We start from the raw sequence: 27,351 nt of genomic DNA on the forward strand, positions 1-27,351 counted from the left end.
TGATCTAGGTTCACAGAGTATACCCAGGAGAGGAGAGTTACCACAGAAAGTCTTAAGGCAATGAAGTAAGCAAGCAAGCAAGCAAGCAAGCTCAATACATACATACATACATACATACCCAGCCTGAAGCATCAAGGCAGGCTGTGATATGTTTAAGGCTGGAATATGAAAATTCATTCTAAAAATATAGCTTACAAATGGCACATTTTTTAATAGTGGGAGAATTGCACATTTATGGGAGAATCATTACAGAAGCAGCACATGAGAGAAATGAGTGCGGCATGCCCCAGAATGTATGCACTATTCCTTAACTTATGTATAGTTAGATTGTAAAGCGAATCTACACTGGTTGGTTGTAAATGTGTTATAGAAATGTGACACCAGAGGGCGCTGTAGAGCAGGGAGCTTTCGACAACGGAAAACTGCACTGAGAGTTATATAACATTGTTAAAAACATGTTTACAATCAATGTTGATCCAGCCCCAGTGTACCGTCTCAGTATTTATAACAAATTATAAATAAACTAGCATATTTCTCTTTGTTAAGTGGTGTGCAAATGGTGGATTGATTTCCACACCTATATCCTTAGTGAATAATACTGGTGTCCTTCTATATGACTATAACCAGATAACTTGTTTGTTGCAGGGAGACTAGACAGCATTGTCACAGAGGTACAATTTTCAATGTGGTTTAAGAATCCCTCTTCCCAGTTCTGTGGGAATTGTAGTTCTGTGAAGGAAATAGGGGTCTCCCAACAATTCTCGGCACACTTAATGAACTACACTTCCTATAATTCTTTGGAGAAGCCATGGCTATTCAAAGTCATATGATGTTGCTTTAAATATATGATTGGGCCACTGTGTCTCAGGCTAACTTACCGTACAGGAGAGAACTGTGTTACCTTGAGCTTCTTGGAGGAACTATACAAGTAGCTTAACAGCTTCAGAGGTACCAGCCAAAACCACCATGTAAAGCACATACATTGCCACATGATTGCATTATAGCCACAGGACGGTTAAGTCCAGTCAAAGGTGACTATGGGGTTGCGGTGTTCCTCTCACTTTCGGGCCAAGGGAGCCAGCATTTGTCCACAGACAGCTTTCCAAGTCATGCAGCCAGCATGACTAAACCGCTTCTGGCGCAATGGAACACTGTGACAGTGGCCACAGGAAGCATTTAGAAAGGGAAGAAACCACTTAAGCTGGCATAAATTTCACAAGCAGTAACACATTTAAGGCTTCTGGTACAAGCCGTTGGGCTTGTTAACTATTTCACACCCTAGAAAATCTCATGCAACAATGGATGCAGAAAAGTAGATGAAAACATAGCATACAAATGCCTGCAAATTCTTGCCTTTACTCCTGGGACAACAAGTGAAGGAGAGTGTTTCTCATTGTTAGTGAGTTGCCGTACAGTTCTTGAAAACTGCTGTTTAACATAAAAGCAGGGCAAACCAATGGGAAACACACTGACGATAGTACTGGAAGGGGAACCAGCAGCCATCCAAATATTGTTGAACTCCTGCTCTCCCTAGCCCCAGACAGCTTGGCTATTAGTGAGCAATGGTGGGAGTTGCAGTCCATCAGGAAAAGAAAAGAAAGAAATTGGGAGGCTCCCTCTCTGCTCAACTGTGTTTCCCATTGATTAGTTGTACTTTGATCTGAGAAAGAAATTGCAAGAAGTGTACAGTAATTCATAAAACATAAGAAATGCAATTGTTCACTCTTTGTCCCAGAAGTAAATGAGAATCTTGAACACTTTAACAAACCACAGGGAACTAAAACTGATCTTATACATTAAATATTGTACAGCTGTGGTGAAGTTGCAATGCACATCCCCATAAATGTTTAAAATAAGTCTTTATAATGCTGGTGTGATCCTGCTCCCCACCCCCTCCATCCCACATTCAGGTACAGTTCTGGTACTAATAGCTTCTTTTCCTAAATTAGGGTGGTCAGTCCTGCTGGTAAATCTTTGCAGTGTTTTCTCCCCTAAGAAACAATGAGCAAACAGCACCTAACTACTTGTCTCTCTATTCTAGAATTAAATCTAAGAGATTTATTTCACTGTATGCAAGTCAAATATGCTGTTTAACTTTAGGGAAGGTTATAGGCGGTAGCTGCAGCCAGACCCACTGTGAGTACACAGCTTTGACTTTGGATTGAAAAAATGCAACCAGAATTTGAGTTTAAGAATTGGAAATATTACACATTGCAGTCCTGTGATGAGCATCTCTTGGCTTTATGGGGGGAAGGGGAGAAGCAACCCCGCAGAGTGTATGTAATTCTTCCTTAATGTAATCTAGTAGTTACATTATGTTAGTATTTTTAGACTGCTTTTCTGTTCCAATGGCTTCAAAATGGCTTAAAAATTAAAAACAAATGGCTAAAAATGACAAATGCAAGTATCAGCATGACCACCTCTGACCAGAGAAATACAATAGAGAACCAAGGAATATACATCTCTATCTATCTATATAGTCAATGCCAAAGACCTGGTGAAATATTACTACCAGAACTACTTCTCTCTGCTGTAACATGTCTCCACATGCTGCCTAAAGCCTTTAGGGTCGGAATTCCTTTGACTAAGTGTGTACCCTGTTTTAATTTCACTGGAAGTGGGTGGTTTTGCTTTTTTTGCAATATGTGATTTTTATTGCCATGTATGGTTTTATTTACACATATATACTGACTAAAGGGGCAGCTTAATTTCAATAGATGCCCCAAATTCACTGCTCTGCATCCAATTTCTAGGGCAGCCACCAGAACTACCACATGGAGAGCATCTTAGTCATCATCCCCACAGGTAGGGAAAAGGTGGGAGGAAAAAAGACGCACACTGCTTCCAGATAGAGTCTGGCTACTTCCATAGCTATGCAAAGACCTGCCATTCAGGGCCATCTATCTTAATCCTGCCAACCAGAGGGAATCTGTCAGGTGACACTTGTCTGAATTACTTGACCCACTCTAGCAACCTCTTTTCATACCACTTATGTTCACAGAGCTAGGGGGAAATCAAAATGGCAAAAGCAATCCATTTGGCAGACATGGGTTTGTATAATACTGGGGATCTCTTTTCAACTGCATGTGTTCTACCTACCCTGGCTCATCAATGAATGGTGTATAAACAGGGTGTATGTCTGATCCCAATAAACAGGGTGTATGTCTAATCCCAAAGCTCACTCCCATGACACACTGGATTTAAAGAGTAAACGCTGGAGCCTTGGGTGGAACCTGCCTATGTGTAAACTGCCTTTAGCAAAGTTTAATATCTGAACCAGTTTTCTTTTCTTTTAGAACTGCTATCAGGGAAAACCAGTCACAGTGAATGCTGGTAAATGTGTTAATGGTCTAATTTTAATCAAAAAGAGATATCAGGAACAGGATTCCAAAAAGCACCACCTTAGGCAAATATTCTATGAAACCAAGCCAACAAACACAGCCAATATATAAAACAAAACTCTCTCTGGTGTGGTTCTCATTTACAGATTCTCCACCTTCCTTTCCTTGAGACTGATCACAGACGCTGCAATGGGAAACAAAATGATCTGGGTTCTGGCCATTTTGACCATTGTAGGGCTCAGCAATGCCTTGCTGCGTAAGTGCACGCATTTTCAGTATTTCTTTTATCATTTCTATTATATGAAAAATCAAGTGGCATACAATGAAGCTACACTAGCGGTGCAAGTCTCTGCAGTTCTGCTTGTAGCACTGCAGCCAAAATATCAGTTCTAAAAGGCGGGTGAACTTTCTCTTATATATTGCTAGATCTGGCTGTCTTGATGGGGCAGTATTGGAGAGCGATCTAGGAATGCATTTCTGTGTGATTCTAATAAAGAAGGCTTCATTCATGTTTATGTTCTAAGCCCCAAACCCTGTATTTTGAAACCTAGAAAACCTGAAGTAGGCGTGTTTAATAATATGTGAATATTATGAAGTTGGTTTTATTTTATTATATGAATATAAAAAATAGCTCACCCACATTTACTCTCTGGTTATTTCTAAAGGGGACAAGAGGTGGGGGGAGATTTGTCATAGAGGGCATTTAGGATGTTGGTAAGTTTGCTCAGACAGGCGGAAATCAGGGACATGCAAAAGATCTGGAAATGGTGCCAAGACATTCCATGTGGCAGTGGATGGATGCTGTGTCTTCTAACCATAGACAGCTTCTGGCTTCTAAATGTCCATATATTCTAAAGCTCCTTTAACAAATATACAGCCCACACTAACCAAATTAGCTCATTAAAAATAGAATAAAAAGAATGAAAGCTGGGAATTTGTGGCAGCTACTGAATCTTTTGTTATATGGCATATTATGGCATTTCCCCCCAAGTATACAAACAAATATACCCATGTCCAATGTTGGACATGTAATATCTCAAATAAAACCATGTGGTAAGCTGAATATGTGTCTGAAAATAATAAATTTGGTTTATCTATATATCAGGCTTTCGAACTGATTTTGATCTTATTATTGCACACATAATAATCTAGCAACAAAGTTCTGATCAATAAACCTATGTTGCTGCCATAACAGGCCATTGTGTTATTCTCATGAATGAAGAGAATTTTTTGTCTTTTCTAGAGCAATGATAGGGCAGGTGCTTCTTTAAGAAGTTGTGCTTTCATTCTTCATTCTGAAGTGGGGGCTGTGTGTGTGTGGCAAACAGGGAACTCTCCCTTCTTCTGGTTTAATATGCTGGCTGTTTGCCATATATAAAGAGCATTCGTGATAATCTCCGTCACAGAAAACAACTTGTTGATATCAAACTTTGCTTTAAACAGCTTCAGGACAATGCAATGTTCCAGCAAGATCAAGAGAAAATTGTGGCTACCCAGGCATTGGCGAAATTGAATGCAGTGCAAGGCAATGTTGCTTTGATTCAAACGTGATTGATGCCCCCTGGTGCTTCAAACCCATTTCAATAGAAGGTTAGTATCCACAACTCTATTTCTTTTTTGGATTCCAGTGTCAAATACATTTAATGTGTGTGATTTTTGGCACATAAAAGTACAATATAAATGTCTTGTTATCAGTTTAAAGTTGTGCTAGTCTGCTTCTGACATTACAAGTATTGGTGTTGTGCAGGGAAGAGGTTAAAAAAGATTGAAAGGAATGCTCTTTTGGGTGGCAGCTAAATCACCTGTTCTCATCAATAAAATTCTGTTTATTTTATGTTGATCATTTGGGAAATGTTTGGAATGTGCATCAATATGTTTAAATGAGAATTTTTCAAAAATGCTTGAGGTGAGAAATGCTCTGATGAAGTGGATTGTGTGGCTGATGTTATTCTTTCACTTTCTCCATCCAGAGTGTGTGTTATAAGGAAGGGATTCAGTGATAGTGGGAACCACTTCTCTACACGAAGAAGCTGTGCACAAGGCACTTCATCACCGTGAAGCTGTTTCTTGACAATGTTGGCAACTGAGATCCTGCAGAATTCTGAGACTAATTGAACCACTTAAACCATGCTATAGATTACTTCTTCTGATTCTCCCCCTACTGTTCAGCCCTTTGCTCCTTCCTGAAGCAATAAATCAAAGCAAAAGTGTGTTGCGTCCTTAATTTCTGCTTTCCTTCTCTTTCTTTCAAATTCAGACATTTAGTAAGATGCACCCACCCTCATTTCTATACATGCCTGCCAAGTACTTTTCTATATTGAAGAAATAAGCCTTTCCAATGCACATTTGTGGAGAATTTAGATCAAATGTGCTAGAAGAGCTGTTTTTCTAGGGTAGGGAAATCATTTCCCACTGTGGCCCTTGCTCTGTTCTGCCAGAGGATTGGCTGCTGTCTGTTTGAAAGCACTGGCTCAGAAAACTGGCTACTCAGTGTTTACCAAAATAATCAGGTGCACATCATGAACAACTTTGGGTGCGATTCTGGAGGGCAGAATGCCATCATAATATACCACATGGGTAAACAGAGAAAATACCAGAGCTTTCTCAGAACCCCCCCCCCCCCAAAATGGTAAATTGCTCTTTAAATGTTTAGGCTATCCCAGAGATGGGAGGGAAGGAGGGGAGGGGAGTGTGAAGTGATGTTGTTAAGGACACAAGACGAAGATTGACTCATCTTTCAAAAAGAATTGCAGTCAAAATGGGGCAGTGGGCCAGAGAAAAAGAAATGCACACCAATTACTTTTATGTTTCCCCTGAGTTTATGATCATTCCATGTGACAATGGCTGGAGAGTGAGGTTTATTCCAGGGAGTCTTGGCTGTATAAGGGATGAACTGTATCTCTGTTGTGCATTCATTCAGTGGCGTAGCGTGGGTTGTCAGCACCCGGGTCAAGGCAAGTAATTTGTGCCCCCTAACCCGTGGATTTGCGCACCCTAACCCGTGGATTTGCACTCCCTAACCCGTGGATTTGCGCACCCTAACCCTAACCCCCAGATATTGTGCCCGGTGCGGCCGTCCCCCCCCACGCTACACCACTGATTCATCCCCATCTTTGCACATTTTATTGAGCTCAGCCACCATTTATAGCACAGATGGGCAATTTGTGGCTTTCCCAATGTTGTTGGACTCTAATTCCCAACAATCAGGGATAATGTGATTTGTAGACCATCAATATATGAAGGACCACAGATTTCTCATCTCTGGTTTGTAGACTATACTAGTGTAAGGGAGCATTAGCATCTGGTCTGGTATCTCCATACAAAATTATCACCTACCAAAAAATGCATCTTAATCTTGTGATGGAAGTGTAGAGTGGCTTGTGCTGCCAGACCATAATAGACCATGCAGAACCAGCAGGACAAGTTGATCTTGCTGCAATGGATACCAGCTGCAGTTCCATTTTCAAAGGTTCCCAACAAAAGCAACCAGGGCTGGGTTTAGATGAAGAGAGGCCCTAGGCTACTCCACTTGTGAGGCCCCTCCCCATCCCCCACCCTCACAACTAGAAGAAAATGGAAGAGTGCCAAGGATGATAACAGGTATTTAAAATTCTGCAATTCATAATTTCTCCTCTAAAGGACACAATATATTATTGTTAAATACCATGGTGATTTTATAAAATGCAATAACTGAACTTTGTAAACCTTATGTGAAATAAGCATTATTTTTTTAGGAAAATGAAGTTGTAATGTTATTCTTAAAAAAAACCCCAAAGGGCCTGAGTTGCTCTGCCCATGCAAGAAGTCTTGGATTTGCAATTTTGGGAGAGGAGAGTCTGTGGAGCGGGTAAGCCCCCTAGATTTAGAGGCCCAAGTTGTCCTGCCCTCTCATGAAGTCTTGGGTTTGCAATTTTGGGAGAGGGGAGAATGCCCTCTGGGGAGCGGGCTGGCTGGCGAGGCCCCCTGGATATAGAGGCCCTAGGCTTCAGCCTACTTAACCTGTACATAAATGCAGCACTGAAAACAAAGTTGCCTGTAACACTGCATGAAGTATCTTCTGGGAAGCAGTGAATTTGGTATGTGCCTTGCCTTATGTTCTCCGCCCAAATGATTATCTGCCTGGCAACAACTTTGTGCTGCCATTCAGCATTGCATCTGATGATGGTGACTGTTTATTGCCTCCCAAACAGAGCCCTTCCTCCTGGGCGGACTCTGGATGCCAGTACAGCTCCAGAGATCATGACATATCTGGGTACTGATTGTTCCTCTGGATCGGATTCCTCATAGGATCTGTTCGTAGGACAGTAAACTAGCTGAACAGCAGATAAACATTTGGGAAGCTTGGCCTTCTGCCCAAAGCTTGAACTATCACATATAAAAAAGCCCTTTGTCCTTTGCCCTTTTAAAAAATGAAGCTTGTATGCTCAGTTCAGACATGGTGTGACATCACGGCTATTAGAAGCTGATCTGCAAACTAAAAGCCATTTTTCAAAGAATAATCCTTGGGACTGAAGAAGACAGGAAATTTTCTGTTATCTAACATCTAGGTCTAGCAGCACCAGAATCAAGCCACTTATGTCTAGCTTCTCACCATTTCAAGTAAGCCAAAATTTCTACGTATTTCTTTTACTTACTCTGCACATTACTTTATGTAAATGCCAGGGAACTGCCATCGGCTCAGGGGGGAGAGGGGAAAAGCCGGATGGATTACAGAGAGCCCCCAAAGATCGTGGGAAGCAGCTCCTCCTCAGCGGAGGAAAGGAACCACGCTTCCAGTGGAGAGGAGCTTCAGGGCTCGGAGGAGCCGAGGCGGTGCCAGGACACCTTGCCTGGGCAAAGCAGGGTGGAGAGAGGCCCTCCGTTACCCACACCCTCCTTGCGCAGTAAGCTTTCCCGCCGAGAGGGGAGGTGCAGATTGGGCGTCAAGAAACTGCTTTGCTGGGAAAGGTTTAAGGACCGCCCACTCACGGATTCTGCCAGTGAATGAGCCAGCCACGGGAGAGTGGCGCTCTGGACAGATAAAGTTAATTTTGGCATCAAAAGCAAGGCTTCACAGCCGAGCAGGGAGGCATTTGCCTGCTTGCTCTTAAGCAACTCCTTGGAACCCTAACAGTAAATCATTGCCATATGGTTTCAAATGATGCTTAAAATGTATGCCTCAAAAAACTTTTTATACTATTTTGGAAATAATATCTTTAGGTTAATACTTTTTTGACTCTCAAGAGCAAGATCTGGAGTGTTATCATTGTTCGTAGTCCCATTCCACAGATCTGTGCACTTAGATGTGAGGCATGTACACATATATTCACCAAATAGATGGCAACACTACAGCAAACTCATCCTCCAAGTGGTGATCCTTAGGTAGCCAATATGACATTATTCCACACACAAGGAGGAGGCATCAGCAGAAGTACAAAGAAGCAAGAAAGTACAAAACGTTTTGGACATGTTCAGTGGCCACAGAATGCTAAGTGTCTGTTGGCAGGGCCATAGAACATACACAACAACTTTTTTCCTTTTCAATTTCCACATGTGATTCTATGATTCAAAGTAATGTCACAAGGACCCAATCCAGCAAGAATTACTCAGAATACTCTGGATCAAGACATTTTTCTTTTATCCTGTTGGATGTGTTTATAAAAACACTGCGCTACATTGTTGTAGTCCATACTGTTCTAATTTCTGGCAGAAACATTTGTGGCAAGTATTAAACAATTATTGACTGTAACTATATAACTCAGCAGTCTTATAATTTTATATAGTTTACTTAAAGCATGGGGAACTTATCCCCTAAAACAGATATTTTAGAAGATAGTTGTCCTAGTCAGTGCCGGATTTATGTATATACTAAACAAGCTATAGCTTTGGGCCCTACTGTCTTGGGGGCCCCCAAAAAAGATTAAAGGAAAAAACCCCTGGATGTACATTTCCAAAATATAAGCTAAAAAACAAATAAAATAAAACCTACATACAGCAACAGTGTTGTGTAGGCTCCTATGATGTAAGTAATGGGCCCCGCCTGCCAGCCTGCTCCCTAAAATATCACTGGTTTGCTCATTTCTATATCAATTGCTTTTATAAAATACATATTTTGTTATGTGCAAATGGCTTTAGATACCTATTCGGTCCATAAATTACCATCTAACATATATTCAACACAAAAAACAGTGACAATTTGTTGTTGACAAAGGACAGCTGGACATATAAAGGGCCCCATTACCTTCAGTAGCTTAGGGCCTCATCAAATCTAAATCCGGCCCTGGTCCTAGAGTAACAAAAAAGAGAAGAAAAAAGGATTAGCATTAGCATTTAGACTAAGTGCACCATAGTATGAGGCCTGGCCAGCAACGGATGCTGTGTGGCTTGTAATCTTTTTGTACAACCTGGACTGGAATTGCTCTAAGCTCTGGTGAAGTGGAACACACAGAGCACGGCCTTGATTCCCTTTACGTCACAGTGGGAGGAATTCAGTGTAGCCCTGAGCAGATCAGTCCAACAACACAATCATTTGCCTTCTCCTGCCTGCTCTTCCAAGGTTTCTCTTGACCCCCAAGAGCCAATTTGTGATCTGTGGAAGACGCCCATGGAGAGTAGAGAGGAGGAAAACCTTAAGGCACTAGCAGAAGTTCCTATGCAGGCTTCTATCGGTGTGACTCATTGATCGAATCCTGCCCAATCCTTACTATCTTTTGGTGCTGGGGCTATTTGCTTCTTGTTTTTCTTGCCTTGGTAAAGGAGAAGCAATGATTCCATGTATCATGTGGCCGACTGGTAATGAAGGGATGTAATCAAATGCCAGTTCTTCTCTGAGTAAACCCATTAAACTAATGGACCTAAGTTAGTCAGGCTCACTAATTTCAACAGGTCTACTCAGAGCAGGATTAGCACTGAATACAACCCAAAGAGTTTTTATTTCAGGCCTTTGTTAGTGTTGTGGAATCATCACATTAAAGGCAAACAGAGATTCCTCATTGGCTAGACAGGTGCACTCTGTGTATGCTCATACCATTTATTTCTGAGGCTCATAATTCTAAATCACATCTGCCCCTGCTCTGTTTGAGCTCTGTAGGCTGTGTCATGCTTTGATTGGGTAGAATATTGCACACACATTTTCCTTTTCAGGAAACTGATCCTGTTTTGTTTTTTAAATAAAAATAACAGATAAATTAAATTGCAATTCTTCCTGCATTTTGTCACAGTGAGGACTTCATATCATCAGAGTCTCCCACTGCACTTTGCATGCCTGTTGTTGGTTTGAGTACCACATTCCCAAATGTAGAGACAATTAATATTTTTAAACCTCACCCATATCAAGTGTGACTGGTGAAAGATTGTTCAACACCCTTAAAAGAGTCCATTACTAACGTTCGACTATAACTCAAGATCATTGAATGAGCTCAACCATTTTAGCATTACAAAGGTCTGCATTACAAAATGTAGGTTATGACAGATTAATTGACAATTATTATGCATTTAGCTCCATCATAACTTTGGACATAGTCTTGTTTATTTAGGTGAACAAACAGGATCCTCCCAAAAGGACTGAGCACAGGACCCTGTGGACCGTAAATCTGCCATTGAAGACCATTTTTTCACCGATAAATGAACCAGCTTAAGTATTTGTATTATTTTAATTTAGGGATATAAATGTAATGTAAACATATGTTATTTCAGATCAGTTTTCTTGGAAAGTATTAAAGTGAACAAGCTGGATATAGCAATGGAATGCAAGCAATGGTTATTGTTGGTTGCCGCCCTGTGCTTAGGATCTGTCTGTTCCCAAAATAGAAGACATCCACCATGTAAGTATATATTGCATATAATATCTGTTTCTTAATAAACAAAAGAAGCCAAGTTAGTGACGAACAGCAAAGTGACGAAACAACAGGCAAATGCAGTCATCTATAAATTGTTACTTAAATAATTCCCATAGAAGAAATTATTATTTTCTTTCTCTCTATGTGAGGTCAACTGAGGATAACCTTGAGTGCCACTGTTGAAGTCCATAAATTGCTTTAGGCATTCTTATTATAGCTTCATAAACCCATGCTACAGTCCCGTGTCCTATAGACACCCACCCAACCACTGTCGCCATTACTGTTGACAAAGAGAACAGAAGACAATCCACACTTGCTGATCAAACATCGGTTTGTATAAAATGATAATGTTGGCACCAAAGACAAGGCGACTGTACCAGCCCCTGTGAGGCAGGTATCTTATGGATGTGCAGCAGACTTCTTGCTTGTTGTAATGTTAAGCTCCTGTTACTTATAGGCTGCATATTCTTATCCCAAACTCTCACATTAAAGCTCAACTAGTTACAGCCAGATAGACTCTTCACAATAGGAGATAGGAGCCTTGTGAATTGGTTGAGATATTTTGAATCCATGAAGAAATGCAAAGTATTAAGGGACCACATGATTTATTTTCTATAAACCCAGCTCACAACATGACACACCAACTGTCCACCCCACATTTGGTTACTTTACAATGGAATGGTAAATATGGTTGCTCCAAATGTAGCAATTCCTTCCAAACAGATGCATGCCAATGTCTGATGGATGTCCAGGCTAGAAAGAGGTGTGATTCCACTTCTGCGGGCATCACTGCAGAGCAATGCACAGAAAAGGGATGCTGCTTTGATGCAACTGTGCCTGATGTCCCATGGTGCTTCAAACCTTCTGGAGAAAGAGGTAAATGATACATGAAAGGTTTGGGGAAGGAATGGGAAGTAGCTAGGGACAAGGTAGAAATTAGATTCGTATCACATGACCTAATCCACACTTTCTGCAACAATATGAGAACCAAAACACAGCTGTCCAAATTTTGCAAACAATTCCTCCAGTTGTTCACTCTGGATTCATTAATTTAGTGATGGGCAGGCATGAAATGGAATAGCTAAATAACCAAAGATGTGCCCAGCATGCTTCCTGGGGGAGGCATTTCAGAGCCTGGTTGCCATCACAGAGCAGCTGGTCTCCTGTGCCATTTTACAGCACACTTCAGATAAAGAATGTACTTGGAGCAGGGCTTTGCATCTTAACACATGGGACAGGCTGCAGTGGGAAGAGGCAGTCCTTCAGCTGTTTGGGCTCTGTGCCAGGGGGTGGGGTCTAAGCTCCAGGACCTTGATTTAGGTCCTTGGTTTTTGGTTTTGATGAGCTTCATTGAAGCCAACAAGGAGTTATTTCTCAACCTAGGCTGAAAGCAACATTACAAGCTGCCTAAAACATGGCATATGGTTTCCAATAGCTTCACTCCGATATGCAAAGAGAATGACTGAACCGCAAGCAAGAGTGGACTGTGGCTATCAAGGGATCACACGCAAGAGGTGCAAAAGGATTGGATGCTGTTTTGACCGAAAGGCTTCTGACACATCAATGTGCTTCTATCCCCCAGTGAATGAGGGTAATGACTTTGTGTTGATATTCTCCGAATTCAAGAGGGGATATATAAGCCCATTGACAATCATGTTCCTTTAAGTTCTTATGTAACCTGGTGTCACGTAAACAATCAATAGCTTTGTCACAAATATGTTGTTGTTGTTGTTGTTACAGTGGTACCTCGGGTTACATACACTTCAGGTTACATACGCTTCAGGTTACAGACTCCGCTAACCCGGAAATAGTACCTCGGGTTAAGAACTTTGCTTCAGGATGAGAACAGAAATCGTGTGGTGGCAGCGGCGCGGCAGCAGTGGGAGGCCCCGTTAGCTAAAGTGGTACCTCAGGTTAAGAACAGTTTCAGGTTAATAACGGACCTCCGGAATGAATTAAGTACGTAACCAGAGGTACCACTGTATTATTATTATTATGTAAAACATAGTAAAATATCAAACATAAAAAAACTTCCCGATACAGGGCAGTCTTCAGATGTCTTCCAAAAGTTATGTAGTTCTTTATTTCCTTTACATCTGAAGGGAAGGCATTCCACAGGGAGGGCACCACTACTAAAAAGGCCTTCTGCCTGGTTCCCTGTAATTTCACTTCTCACAGTGAGGGAACCAGCAGAAGACCCTTGACGGAGGACCTCAGTGTCTGGGCTGAGCAGTGGGGATGGAGAGGCTCCTTTGGATATACTGGGCTGAGGCTGTTTTGGGTTTTAAAGATCAGCACCAACATTTTGAATTGTACTTGGAAACGTACTGGAAGCCAGTGAAGATACTTTAGGACCAGTGTTATATGGTCCTGGTGGCCACTCGCAGTCACCAGTCTAGCTTTCACATTCTGAATTACTTGTAGTTTCCAAGTCACCTTCAAAGGTATCCAAGCGAGAGATAACCAGGGCATGAACCTATTGAGGACTGCTTAATGGAAAAGGAGAGTTCCTGTTCCACAGCCTGTTTCTTCCCCAAGAGAGCACAAGGCAGGCAACAGTAAGCCTCACTGGCTGAGGATAGCTCAGTCAGTAGAGCATGAGACTCTTAATCTCAGGGTCATGAGTTCAAGCCCCACATTGGGGAAAGGATTCCTGCATTGCAAGGGATGGGACTAGATGACCTTTGTGGTCTCTTCCAACTCTACAATTCTATGATCTCTGTTCAGAACACTGCCTCCTCTAAATTCCAGTCCAATGTAGAAGAGGACTCCTATCGACATGATAGTGAGAAAACAGGATTGGGCCCAACCCTTTTACCATTTAATTGTTTCTGCCTAAGTCATGGCCCATAACAAGTCTTTTAATGGTTTGTGTATTCTATGGTTAAAATAACCAAACAGATAAATACATGAAAGGCACATCGGTAGAAGTAACAGAAGGCTGGCAGTAACATGATTCATTCTTCTGAACAGTTTCCCAGCATTGTGTAATGGACATGAGCGCAAGGGAAGACTGTGGATACCCAGGCATCACTGCCGAGGAATGCCAAGGAAGAGGATGCTGTTTCAATTCATATGTTGTTAGTACTCGGTGGTGTTTTTACCCAACCTCCGTAACAGGTAACAGAGCAGCAACTTGCTTGTGACAACAGATGTGTCTGAAATAGAGAGGGATGAAGTATGCCTACATAGAGCAGTGTAGGGATAGCATCTTGATCCATATCCATAGAGATTCTGTCCTGGAATGAGAATACCAAAATATTGGACGGAGTATAATATTGCATTTACTTATTGTTGAGATATCACATTTTTATTGCAAAATCCATATTTTCCAGAAATAAAAGTAATGGAATTATTAGGATTTTGCCCTCTGTATTTTGAATATTCTGATTGTATTTGGCAAGTCAGTGTTAGCACAGGCATTGTCTGGTTGCTACTGGAACTGTTTCCAAGGACACTGGGCTGCAACTACAGTCTTGTGCCATTTTAAATTTTTTTAGTTGCACATTTTTCTCCCCACCACTTCAATTCTGTGTGTATAGGATATGACAGCATATCTCCAGCCCCAGTGTCAGCTGACTCCAGCTTCAATTATTTTATTTGTAAAAAAAAACACAAAAATCTTTTTGGACAAGCACTGTGAAGAGATGTGCTGGTCAGGTGCTATCTTCATTCACCTTAATGCCTCTGGACCCCACCCCATCACAGAAACAGCGGGGTGAGTCCCAGAGGCATTGGGAATGATTAAGATGGCAGCAGCTGCTACTCTCTCATCTAGTACTTGTCTTAACAACTCTGGTCTGAGGAGGAGCCAGAAAGGTAGAGCTGCCCACCGCTACTGCCAACCACCCACACCCACTGTCATCGGTTTCCTGGTAAGCTTGGGAGAGTATCAGAGTGATGCTAAGAGGAGCTAACTGAAGGGCACCTGGCCAAAGCTCTGTCCCCCCCCCCCCAAAAAAATCCTAGTGCTGGCCCTGATAGCACATCTTGTAAAAACAACTTGTGGTTGTAGAAATAAATTGAAGTAAACTAAAGATCCAATAGGTTTGCAGAGTATTTTATATCAAAAGCCTTTCCCATTTATTTTTCATTTGAATGTATCTTTTTCCTTTACTTTAGAACATACCAGGATCTTATGCATTCTAGAACTCAGACATATCCAATAATACTGGGAGGAAATAGGCAGAAGAACAAATTTACATTGCAGGGTGCAGAAGCTTTCCTGGCTATTAAAGTAGATCAGCATCTAATTTAATAGTTAGGAAAGCTTCTCCCATCCATGTACAGAGGGATCCTTCCTTCCTTCCTTCCTTCCTTCCTTCCTTCCTTCCTTCCTTCCTTCCTTCCTTCCTTCCTTCCTTCCTTCCTTCCTTCCTTCCTTCCCTTTGGAGTCTTCAGCCTTTCACAGCATAAAGTAACCCCCCCCCCGCAGTGTAAAGCTGTATGGTTCAGAACCTCATCAGCTTGTGTGAGAGTACTATAATATAATATAGACAAAAACTGATTCACATTCATAGAGGAATTATGGGGCAGCTTCACTTTTTAAAAAAACAAATCAAAAACAAAAAACTCTGAGTCAAAAGTTCTTCTTTCTCATTCTTTTTCATCATTTTAAGGACCTCCCAAGATGTGTGGAATGGCACCAAACAAAAGGGTGGGTTGTGGATTCCCTGGCATCTCTGCTGACGAATGCTTGAAGAAAGGATGCTGCTTTGAACATTACCAGTATGCCCAAAATGTTCCCTGGTGCTTTGAACCTTTGGCGAGGCAAGGGAATTTTTCACTATGAAGAACTGGAAGTTGTTTGGGGTGGCTGAAGAGGATGCTCTGCAGAATAAGGGACCACAGGATTTCCCTTGAACTACATTTTTGTCTCACCTTTTCCATTCCCATATGTATAAATAGCAAGAAGGAGTCCTCATATGCTATGCTAAAATATATTAAACTATCAAAATATCCAGTGTTCATCTTTGTTGGGTTGTCTGACACTAGTTCTAATTTCTCCAGTAGGAAGAATGTGAGCATATGTACTAGAAATAATCATTAATAATAAATAACAGTGGGAGGCTCGAGAGACTAAGATTAGCCCAGCATCAGCCAGTTCATGCAACTAAATTAATACATTTGGAATGAGGATCAAATAGACATATATGGAGTTTGTTGTGCAATCGCTTCCCCAGACACCCTGTTTCCACAACTGCTGAAAAATAGATGAAACAATGGAATTGTCAAAAATATAAGCTGGGGGTGGTGGTAGAGTGGTGGAAGGATAGAAATATACAGCTATCTGCGGGCTGAGTCCTCAACAACCTATTGTGGGCTGCGAAGGTTAGGCATCATCTTCCAGCAAACCCTCATGGGGTTATATGACCAGGAGCCAATTTTTAGTCAGATAGCAGATCCCACACCCATCTCCCAGTGTTGCTAATAGCCAAGGATAAGGTGGTTCAGAGGCACAAAAGTATTATTAGAGAAAGTGGGATTCTAACTCTCAGAAAACGGACATTCTGTCTAGCACTAGCATTGGATTAATATATCAATCCACACAACCTCACATGTAGCAGTGAGCTGTACACATGCGACTGAGCATGTAAATTCCTACACTCTCATCTTCTAAACACGTTTGGTGCTGGGTGTGGTGGTGGTTGGAATGGCAACTTGAATTTACCCTCATTAGATATGCAAATAGCAACAGAACCCTCTGACATTTGGCGGGTTGGAATGTAGCCTACAAAGGTAAGAGACATTCACATCTATTACTCCACCCATTGTTCTCTTGGACCCTGTCTGCCACTGGAATCTGCTCACTTGAGAGTTGAGAGTGGTGTGGTGGTAAAGAGTGGTAGACTCGTAATCTGGTGAACTGGGTTCGTGTCTCCACTCCTCCACATGCAGCTGCTGGGTGACCTTGGGCTAGTCACACTTCTCTGAAGTCTCTCAGCCCCACTCACCTCACAGAGTGTTTGTTGTGGGGGAGGAAGGGAAAGGAGAATATTAGCCGCTTTGAGACTCCTTTGGGTAGTAATAAAGAGGGATATCAAATCCAAACTACTACTACTACTACTACTACTACTACTCTTCTTCTTCTTCTTCTTCTTCTTCTTCTTCTTCTTCTTCTTCTTCTTCTTCTTCTTCTTCTTCTTCTTCTTCTCCTCCTCCATGAGGACTGAAAAAGATTCCTTGCCATCTGAAATAGCTATTCCTTCTGAAGGTAACCTTCAGAAGTTCCACCAATGAAGACACTTCTACATCCAACTCTCAGTGATCCTCGGTAACATCTAAAGGAGAAGTTGTCCAGTGGAAATGTCATGGGCTGTAGACAGATGAAGCTAATTCTTGCACAACTTTCCCTGTGCAAGTTCCCCTTCAACTGTTTCAAGCAGTGCTGCATGCTGTCAGCTGAAAGGCACATCTAGCTAACAACACTTCTCCAATGTCCAAAGCCACTCAGATAGCAAGATATTGGTCATAGATGTCATTACTACATTGAAAGGAAGCCTGAAAGTTAGGGTACAGAGCACCTTCTACATATGCCCCCATAAAAATAGAAAGGAGAGGGAATCATAAAGGGAAAGAGATGGCACACTGAGCTTTCTCGTTATGCCTGAAAACCAGCTCTAAGGAGGACATCCTCCCCAAACTCTTGTTTTCTAACTGAAACAGTGTTGAAAAAAAAATGTAATGGAGCTGTTGTAACAAAGATAATCACTTTTGTAAGGAGTTACCAGCTCTATGTTGCAGCTGTTTCAAAAACGTATCTAAGCCCATATCAGATTAAACTGTTTGTTGGAGGTACCAGACTTGTATTTACATACACAGTTACAAAATCCAGTGGCCTCCGTTGCGCAGTCCTCACATGCTAAGGGGAGTGTAGGCATACAAAGTGCCAACTCAAAGATAAGAGGAATAGTTAACAATTGACTACAGCAGTGACCTCCACTGATAGCGTATCAGAGCTATGACACAAATCACAGATATTTTCTGCCCTGTTGCCAGTCGAGGAGCAAAGATCTTCGTTTTTCCCATTGAAATATATTTTATACTGCAGTATTTCTCAAACTGTGGGCTGCAGTCCCAGAAGTCACATGGGGGTTTCAGTCTGACTGGGGGGGCATTGGTGGTACAGCCTACCCCCCAACTGCAGTCATATAGCTTTTTGGATGGCCTGAGCCTGGCAACTCCCAATGTATGCAGAACATGGGAGCAGAGGTTGGTTAGAGAGTGAGGCAATAGCCAAGGCCAGAGGGGGAGAAAGGAAATGGAAAGAGATGAAATACAGTCGTACCTTGGTTTTCGAACAGCTTAGTTCTCAAACATTTGGATCCCAAACACTGTAAACCTGGAAGTGAGTGTTCCAGTTTGTGAATGTTCTTTTGGAACCCGAAAGTCCAACGCAGGTTCCATAGCTTCCGATTGGCTGCAGGAGTTTCCTGCAGCCAGTAGGAAGCCGTGCCTTGGGTTCAAACGTTTTGGAAGTTGAATGGATTTCTGGAACGGATTCCATTCGACTCCCGAGGTATGAATGTAGATGGCAGACAGACAGACAGACAGACAGGTTGTGCCAGTATGAGAGAAGGAAGCGAAAGAATGGGAAGGAAAAAGGACAGACAGACTGGGAGAAGGGACAAGGGAAGTGCCTGGGGCTTCTGCTGTGCCCTTTAGTCCCTTAGATTCACCCCCCACAACCACAACCTTCCTTCCTTATTTCTTTCTGTTTCTACCTTTAATGTGTAGGAGACAGAGTGCATTTGGGCATCTGTAAAAAAAAAAACCACAACTGGAATAAAAAGAATTATTGTGCAGTTCTGCGCACGATCACATCCAGACTGCAGTTTTTTTGCAGCACATAACCAAAGCATACAGGTGCATCAGTAAGAATGTAAACAAATTGAAGGAATAGATAGCCGCAGCAAACTGTTTGTGTTCCAGTTCTAGAACTAATTTCAGAAATTCTCTAATTAAACTGGAATTCAGGAGCAATGGAACTACACAGCAGAGTGAACATTCAGGAGCAAACAAAGAAGCGAATGAAGAGAAACGTTTAGCAAGTTGGCACCTTACCCTATTGCCTTAAAATGAATCAACAAAAGATAGAACTTGAGTAAAGAAAGAAAAAAGTTTGACGAGGGTCGAAATTCTGAAACTTAAAATCATATTCTGATTTTTTCATAATGTTAAACATTATTCTAGCATCTTTATTATTTTTAAAACATAATACTATGAAAACCTGGATAATTTCATGGGTGAATGTAAGTAGTCCCGAAGAATTGCCTTGATCAGAAAAACTTCTTATGAATTTTGATTTAGGGCTGAATATTGCTATTTGTACTGGTCTAAATCTGATGCAGAAATACAAACTATGGCTAAAAAGCAACACTTCCTTTTATGCATGTCTATTTAGCTTTCTAAAATAGTTGAAGCTGCTCAGATGTTTGGAATGCTGACTAATGTCTCCTCTGAGGTAATCAACAATGCCTGACCAATATCGTTTATCTACTTTCATTTGATTCCTACCACCCAGGTAGCACCACCTCATATGTTGCCAAACACACACACACACACGTATGCAAAACCCCTTAGTTACATTTTCTAATCAAATGAAGAGAGATACTTGAGGTGGAGCATGGCTGAAAACTTGTTATCAGACTGTTGAACACAAACATTAATTGCGGTATAAAATAAGGCCCATAGGGACTGTGAGGTACTTTCCTTGATTTTAAAGCTTGCTTACCAAGAGCTGGAAGCTACGATGGAGCAGAAGGGGGTCTGGATACTTTCACTCATTTTAATTTTAGGACTTGGTGCATTGGCCGATGACAAGAAACCTCCACGTAAGTACCTTAAGAGCTGCTTAGATTATCCTTCCTTATAGTGCATTAATGGAATGAAGGCATATGTTGCCTATTCAACTTGCCAATATTCGGAATTGGATGAACTTGTCCCTGCTGTTGAGAAACTTTAAGGCCAACTTCTTGCCAACATTAAGAGAAGCACAATGAAGTCCCTTAATCCATTAGATATATTTTGTAAGAGTGCACATCAAACTGCGTAACAGCTATAAAATATGGAAGGTTTCTCCCCCTGCCCCATAAGGAAGTAAAGGGTTACGTTCCGTTGAGTGGGCAATAGAAAAATTTCAATTCATTTCAGTGATATCAGCGATGACTTTTACAGTTGAAGCTAAGCCAAGTTACTTGGAAAATGGAACCAGCCACGTCCGAGAGCTCAAATTGCAGGAGGGAAAGGTTGCAGACCATTAGTGAAATCCACAAGCCTTAGCTCCCCTAAGGGTAACAAAATAATGCCCACTTACAGCATTCCAAAAACAGGGGTTAAGGGCATTGGTGTTCTTAGGGGTGGCCCAGGGGGAACTAGGCCCTGAGCTGTTTGCACTCTTTTAGATCTCCTGCACCTTTTCTTTTCTTAAAAAAAAAATCTTTTAAAAAAAACTTTACTTACAGGGCTGCTGGGACTGCAGCAAAAGCATATCACCAATGAGACCTGAGTCACCTACCACCTTCATTTTCTTATAGATCTAAAATCTAAAATCTCTACATATACATTGGGATATGTACATAATGCAAATGTGCATCATGAACCTGCATTCAGAATCTTTTAAATACCTAGCAATTTGCCTCCTTAGAGGGGTATTGCCAAAGGTACAAGAGCTGTCCCATACAGGTGCTGCTTATGACGTGGTACCTAAGAGAGAGGGATAAAATATAACCCCAAATCCCATAGGAATTACCTGCAGGGAAATTACCTATCACACACAAATTCACAAAGGTGCCCTTTTAAAATGTGTTGGGGAGAGGGTGATTATTGGGTTGTTTTTGTTTTTATTATGTATTTTGCTGTTTCAGATTGTGATTTTATGTTGTGAACCACCCTGAGACTTGTGTGTATACGGCAATGTACAAATGTAATAAAAAATAAAATAATAAAGTCTTCTAAGATTACTGGAAACGGGTCGTATGATTTCAACAGGCTAAACCCCTGGCATCACTATTATGAGAGGAGATCTAAACAAATTATTTGCATTCTTATTAGATAGAATATTCATGAACCCTCTCAACCACTGAGCCTGAACCTGCAGGAACTGAAAATTGGGGTGGAAGAGGGGGGGAGAGTCTTGTCCTCACAAAGGCCAGCTCAGCTCCAGAGACTTTCCTGCTCAACCCAGCGCTCACAGGGCTGGGGTTTGCATGCATACCTGTGCCCCTCCCCTCTTTTAGCCATTGGGTGTTCAACTGAGGGCTACATTTAGGCAAATATCTGAACAGAAGGAAATTCCCATTGAAAGGTCAATGAGACCTGCCAGAGACTACCATGTTCTCATGAGGAAAGAGCTAACCATGATTTCTGTTCTCAACAGCGGAATGCCGATGTCATGTTGATCCCAAAGCAAGAGTTAACTGTGGACCTCCTGGAATCACTCCCCAGCAATGCCGGGATGCCGGGTGCTGCTTCAGTTCTGAAGTTGCAGGAGTGCCCTGGTGCTTTGCTCCAAGCCCCCCAAAATGTAATGTATTTTTCTGAAGCATACCTGGCTTTTCTGAGATGCTAAAAATGATACACAGGTCAGAGGGATGGAATTCTGCTATCAGGCATTCAGTTAGTCTTGTCTTATAGGTAAACATAGAAACTGTCTAAGGAAATATGAAAAACCACTGTTTCTCAGTCACTGGAACCCTGCCTGATGTTAGACTTCATGCCAGAACCTGAGAGAAAGTAGATAGAGATAGATAGATAGATAGATAGATAGATAGATAGATAGATAGATAGATAGAGATAGATAGATAGATAGATAGATAGATAGATAGATAGATAGATGATAGATAGATGATAGATAGATAGATATAGATGATAGATAGATAGATAGATGATAGATAGATAGATAGATAGATAGATAGATATAGATAGATGATAGATAGATAGATGATAGATAGATAGATAGATAGATAGATAGATAGATAGATAGATAGATAGATAGATAGATAGATAGATAGATAGATAGATGATAGATGATAGATAGATAGATAAAAAGGTAAAGGTAAAGGTACCCCTGCCCGTACGGGCCAGTCTTGCCAGACTCTGGGGTTGTGCGCCCATCTCACTCAAGAGGAGATAGATGATAGATATAGATAGATGATAGATGATAGATAGATGATAGATATAGATAGATAGATAGATAGATAGATAGATAGATAGATAGATAGATAGATAGATAATAGATATAGATATAGATATAGATGATAGATAGATAGATAGATAGATAGATAGATAGATAGATAGATAGATAGATAGATAGATGATGGATAGGTAGCTAGATAGCAAGCACACCATTTTTGTTTATGATGAACCTTTAGGTATGAAGGATTAATAAAATACCTAAGCTGTGTACAGTACACCAGATAGCCTATTCCCACAGCTGCTTAAGGATAACGTGGTTATATAAGTACAAGCAGATGATGGGCTGCTCTGACACAGTTTATATATATATAAAATCTACGAAAGCATATATATATATATATATATATATATATATATATATATATATATATAAAATATATAAAATAAATTGTCTAGTAGCACCTTAGAGACCAACTAAATTTGTTCTTGGTATAAGCTTAGTTGGTCTCTAAGGTGCTACTGGACATTTAAATTTTTATATATATACATATATAATCACAAAATAGTTCATGTATCTTGAGCTCAAATAAAAGCAGCATCAGCTAGACAAAGACTACGAGCAACACTGTGACCTTGATACACTAATCATCAGGTAACTATTCAAAACAGATAAAAAGGTATGTCCTTCAGAGGTGAAAGTCAGGAAGAATTGTGGATACCCAGGAATCTCTGCTGCTGCATGTGAAGAGAGAGGATGCTGTTTTGAGTCCCGTCCCCCCGCAGTTCCATGGTGTTTCTTCCATGTTGAGGTAGCAGAAGGTAATGTAACAAACATATTTGCCCCCTTTGCACAAATGGAACAAAATTTTGTACTGAGGCATGTGCTACTACTTGTATTTAGTTGCACATTATATCTTCAAGAGACTATACTACCAGTCAATAGTAAATGCCTTTCAGCATGAGCATGCAAGCAATCTGTAGCACAGGAGAAGTGCAAATGGAAAGAAATCTGATGCGAAAAGCTTTAGAATAACTGCATACACCCTTCCCCAAATCTGGTTACTATCCCTCATGCAAGTTCATTGGTATGAGCAGGGAGGGCAGTAATTCTAGTCCTGGGGTGAGGATAGGGACAGTCTTGTTGGTCCCACCCATTGTTGCTTACGGATAGCTTATCCCTGCAGCCTTCCATGCATTTGGGCTGGATGTCTTCAGCAGGGAGCCTTTGTACTTGTACAGCAATTTTAAATGATCTAGAACCCTGATCCTCTAAGATTCCACACCACACAGGAAGCCCACACAAGTCAAGCAGGCTGTCTGCTGCAAAGAGTCAGCCCAAACACATGGAGGGGTGCAGCAATAGACCAGCAGGAATGTGACGGGTGTGGTCAGGCACAGTGCCCCTGCTTCCTCTCTTGCATGAGGGGAGCAAATGATTAGCCCCATGGTCTGTATAAGTATGCGTAACTGAGTACAACATATTTTTTTTTGGGGGGGGCAGAATATTAAAGACAGCTACCACGGAACATTACCCCTGCTGTCATTTGATTTGATGGAGGTGGACAAGGGAGAGCTAAACTACCCCAGTTCTTATACTTTTTGTTTTTATTGCCTTTTCAGAATGTTAAAACGAAGCTTCAGAAACGGACATTTGCACAAGGAGCATCTCTGCCAATGGAACAATTCAAAAAGGAAAACATGTCATCATGCACATTGTGCTCTTGTAATTCTGACTTCCACGACACTTTGCTTTGCCTTTGCATTCCCACAATAACACAATTAATCACATATTTACATATTTTGTCTCCCACTGCTCACAATATTAGTGCTTGGCATCTTTTCAAAGCAATAAAAGGTTATAATAAACTTTAATTATTGATTTTGTGGGACTTTTTTCTGTATATATTAATGCAGCCAACAACTGCCTCTTTTTAAAGCATCAGGCTGCTTGAAGCATCTCTTTATTTCTGGAATTATAGCATTGCAGAGTTGAAGGGAACTCTGACGGTCATCTAGCCCATCCCCCTCTGTAGCTGGAATACAAAGGTTCTGCATACAACAGGGAAGTTTGCTACTTACTGGTCTTTATCGTTTTCAATGCACTCGGCATATGTGTGAGTCAGTTGCTCCATGTTGGGTATTAATTGGTTAAGTACTCCCCTTGCGATAGAAGCTGCTTTTCCACATTTGGGAGGAAAAAATTAAATAAGAAACACTTATAATCAGACAAGAGGACATGTTCATATTCCCATTGTCCTGAGGCCCAGAAGGCGCACATCTCCATTACAGAGTTTCAAACTTGTCTGAAATAGAATCCACTGATATTGCTTCCTCAACCCCCTCCTTACTTTACATGAACCATACCTTCTGTGAAACCAAACCATTACCACAAAAACAGAGTGAACCATGAAACAGTAACAGGAAAAAAAATAATTCAGTGACATATCAAAGTAGATGGATGAATTATAGACTGTCAAGTACCATATTGGGTTCTTGATTAGTTATGTCTGTGGCCCTTTTTCTAAGAGAGGTGGGTAGGATTTGTTCCATATGGATGAGGTCTTGAGGTTTGTATTATGGCTGCTTCTATATTTGGGTTTAATGTTCACTGTTATTTCTTATTTATGTTATGTAGATCACCCCGAGGCACTTTGACATGCAAAGCACCTAATAAATATAATAAATACATGCATGCATTCTGTTACTTGTAGTAACTAGAGAAAAAATTCTAGACTTAAAAAAAATGCCCAGTCTAAAATATAAACCTTGGCCCAAGAGTATCAAAAGCCTTCTCAAGTAGGTATTAAAACACTGATGTTGTAGGGCTACTTCCTTTTAAAACTAGCTGAAATGTGGGGGATAGCTAGGCCAATGCATCTGCTAAAGTCGTGTTCTTCCTTGCATGAGGAAGTTGCAGGTAAAGAAAGCAGTGGTCAGTTAAAATGTCCTAAGTCTCATTTAGGTAAGAAATGTCCTTGTAACCACAGAACAGGTGGATTTTTGACACAGAAGGTTACGAAATCAATGGAAAGGTTGCCACAGAAGTCTCTTTACTTGCATTGCTTCCCCAGTTCAACATCCGGTTCTTGCCTTTTGGGATTGGAAGCAGTTGGGATTGGTCCAACTATTTATAGCCGGTTCAACTGCTGTTTGTCATTGAGCTGTTCAACAACTCATTCAGGTAGGGTAAGTCAAGTGGATCTAGGGATTGTGGGGGGCAAGGGATTTGGTTTGATTTTCATTTTAATGCAAGTTTTACCAATTTACCACCCCTCAAAACAATACAGAAACTGAAATGTGCCTTTCCTTTTAAATTCCTATGAATATTGTGGAATGGTTACTCTACCAAAAGAAGGTGTACCGAATATACACAAAAGGGGCATAAAGATGCAAATATTGGTAAAAATAGCAAACTAAAATGCAGTGTTAGGGAATATCGTCTGCAAAAATGTGTATGCGAGGCATACAAAAAAAAAGTCTGTCAGGAGAAATGCTAATGAATTTTCACACAAACTTAAATAAAATATTCAAAGCTGATACTGCAGTACAGCAAACTGAATCTGAAATTGTAAACATGAGAAATTGAGAGACACTGAAATTGACACATTCATCCATCTTTAACTGGTGTGTGTGTGTATACATATGCACATGAATGTTGCAATATTTTGATTTCCATGAGCCAGTTTTGCAGTGAACTTTGGTCTGCAGAAAGAGCCTCCTAGAGCCAGGTTATTCAGATCTCAGCTGTCTTGAATCAAGCAGGGAGCTTTCTAAATATGTCACACTTGCTTTGATATCTGTGCAGATAAGATTCAGCCACTTACATATTTGTGCCTGTTGATAAATTTTAATATCACAGTGAAGGAAAGCTTTGCTTCTGCATATGATGCTGCGCAAACCGTTCTAAGCTGAAACATTCCTAGAATGTTCAGTTCACATTGAGTTCGTACTCTGACCTGTTCTTAATGCATAGTTGACCACATCTACGGATGAATGCTATATCAATCAATGCTGTAATATTCAATAAAAGAGACTCCTCGAGACTTGCTCGAGAGATGCCTCCCAGATGACACTCGCTACCTGTCTGTCGTTATTTCAACCCAACATCACAGTTGATCTTCCCTTTCAGTAACATTTATCTTGGATTTCTACCTGTTTCCTTCTCCTTCTACCTGTTTTCCCTGCAATGTCAGAGATAATAGTTTGTCTTAGAGGATTGATGCCATGATAACAGCTACAGAATGCATGCGAACGCTAGAAAGTGTTATAATATAAATGTTAAGTGTCACCTATTCTGAACTCATGATTTACCATCCCAGCCTGAAAGCCTCCATTTGTTATGTCTTTCTCCATTGAAAAGGAAGTATATTAAAACTCTACTGAGTCACAACTTTCATTGGGAATCTTTCAGCAGGTTTGAAGATTTGGTGAACATTTCAGATAGAAATGAACTTCAAGTGGTTCTGGCTCCTGGCCATTGTCCTGGTCTTAGGATTCGCCAGTTTCGCAGATGCCAGGGGTGGCCGTGGTGGAGGTGGCCGCGGTGGTAGAGGTGGCCGAGGAGGCCGGGGGGGCAAAGGACAAAAACGTAAGTCACCAATTTAAATTACTTTCACTTTTTATAAAACTATTTAATAGCTGATTCTAGTTTATTCTCCAGCTGTGACCCTGTTCCTTGAAGGGGTGGAGGGGGAACCATGCCATAAATTTGGAAAAACATGATTGGATGGCATATTTTTTTACAGTGCATAAAAAGCAGGGTAGCAGCAGTGGGAAGGGACCAGTGTTTGGCTCCCTGGACAACCTAGTTACTGACCACTGATTTCAACTGCTTCCAAAGCAGGTAGCCAAAAGGCAGGTGGTGTGAATTGTGTTGGTGGTTGATTCCGAGTGGATCCATTCTATTATCGTCTTTCAATCCAATGCATGTCTACTTAAAAGTACAATCTGTTGATATTAATGGGTCATACTCTGCAAGTTTCTTTGGGCTACAGACCCTTCTAGATCAGCAAGTCAGATTGTTATCTCCCCCCCTCCTCATCAGGTGATGTGATAAT

At 41.1% G+C, this 27,351-nt stretch overlaps 3 protein-coding genes across 3 annotated transcripts; all 3 read left to right on the top strand.

Moving 5' to 3' along the window:
- Positions 1-3,451: 3,451 nt before the first annotated feature.
- LOC309368815 (trefoil factor 3-like) lies at positions 3,452-5,606 on the top strand (the record flags this gene model as incomplete). Its single annotated transcript, XM_081909123.1, has 3 exons — positions 3,452-3,597; positions 4,785-4,931; positions 5,599-5,606. The coding sequence occupies exons 1-3, from the start codon at positions 3,531-3,533 to the stop codon at positions 5,604-5,606; spliced, it is 222 nt and encodes a 73-aa protein (XP_081765249.1). The 5' UTR covers positions 3,452-3,530.
- Positions 5,607-7,738: 2,132 nt separating this feature from the next.
- LOC309368590 (uncharacterized protein) lies at positions 7,739-16,121 on the top strand. Its single transcript, XM_081908802.1, has 6 exons — positions 7,739-7,940; positions 11,016-11,143; positions 11,882-12,034; positions 12,594-12,749; positions 14,132-14,278; positions 15,778-16,121. Exons 2-6 carry the CDS (start codon positions 11,062-11,064, stop codon positions 15,948-15,950), a joined length of 711 nt encoding a protein of 236 aa, XP_081764928.1. The 5' UTR covers positions 7,739-7,940; positions 11,016-11,061; the 3' UTR covers positions 15,951-16,121.
- Positions 16,122-19,847: 3,726 nt separating this feature from the next.
- Positions 19,848-24,166, top strand: LOC309368597 (trefoil factor 3-like). The gene is made up of 4 exons (XM_081908816.1): positions 19,848-19,992; positions 21,537-21,683; positions 22,964-23,113; positions 23,915-24,166. The coding sequence occupies exons 1-4, from the start codon at positions 19,911-19,913 to the stop codon at positions 23,920-23,922; spliced, it is 387 nt and encodes a 128-aa protein (XP_081764942.1). The 5' UTR covers positions 19,848-19,910; the 3' UTR covers positions 23,923-24,166.
- The last annotated feature ends 3,185 nt before the right edge of the window (positions 24,167-27,351 follow it).

Source organism: Podarcis melisellensis (assembly GCF_964234715.1).
Source record: "Podarcis melisellensis genome assembly, chromosome: 4".
Taxonomy (NCBI): Eukaryota; Metazoa; Chordata; class Lepidosauria; order Squamata; family Lacertidae; genus Podarcis; species Podarcis melisellensis.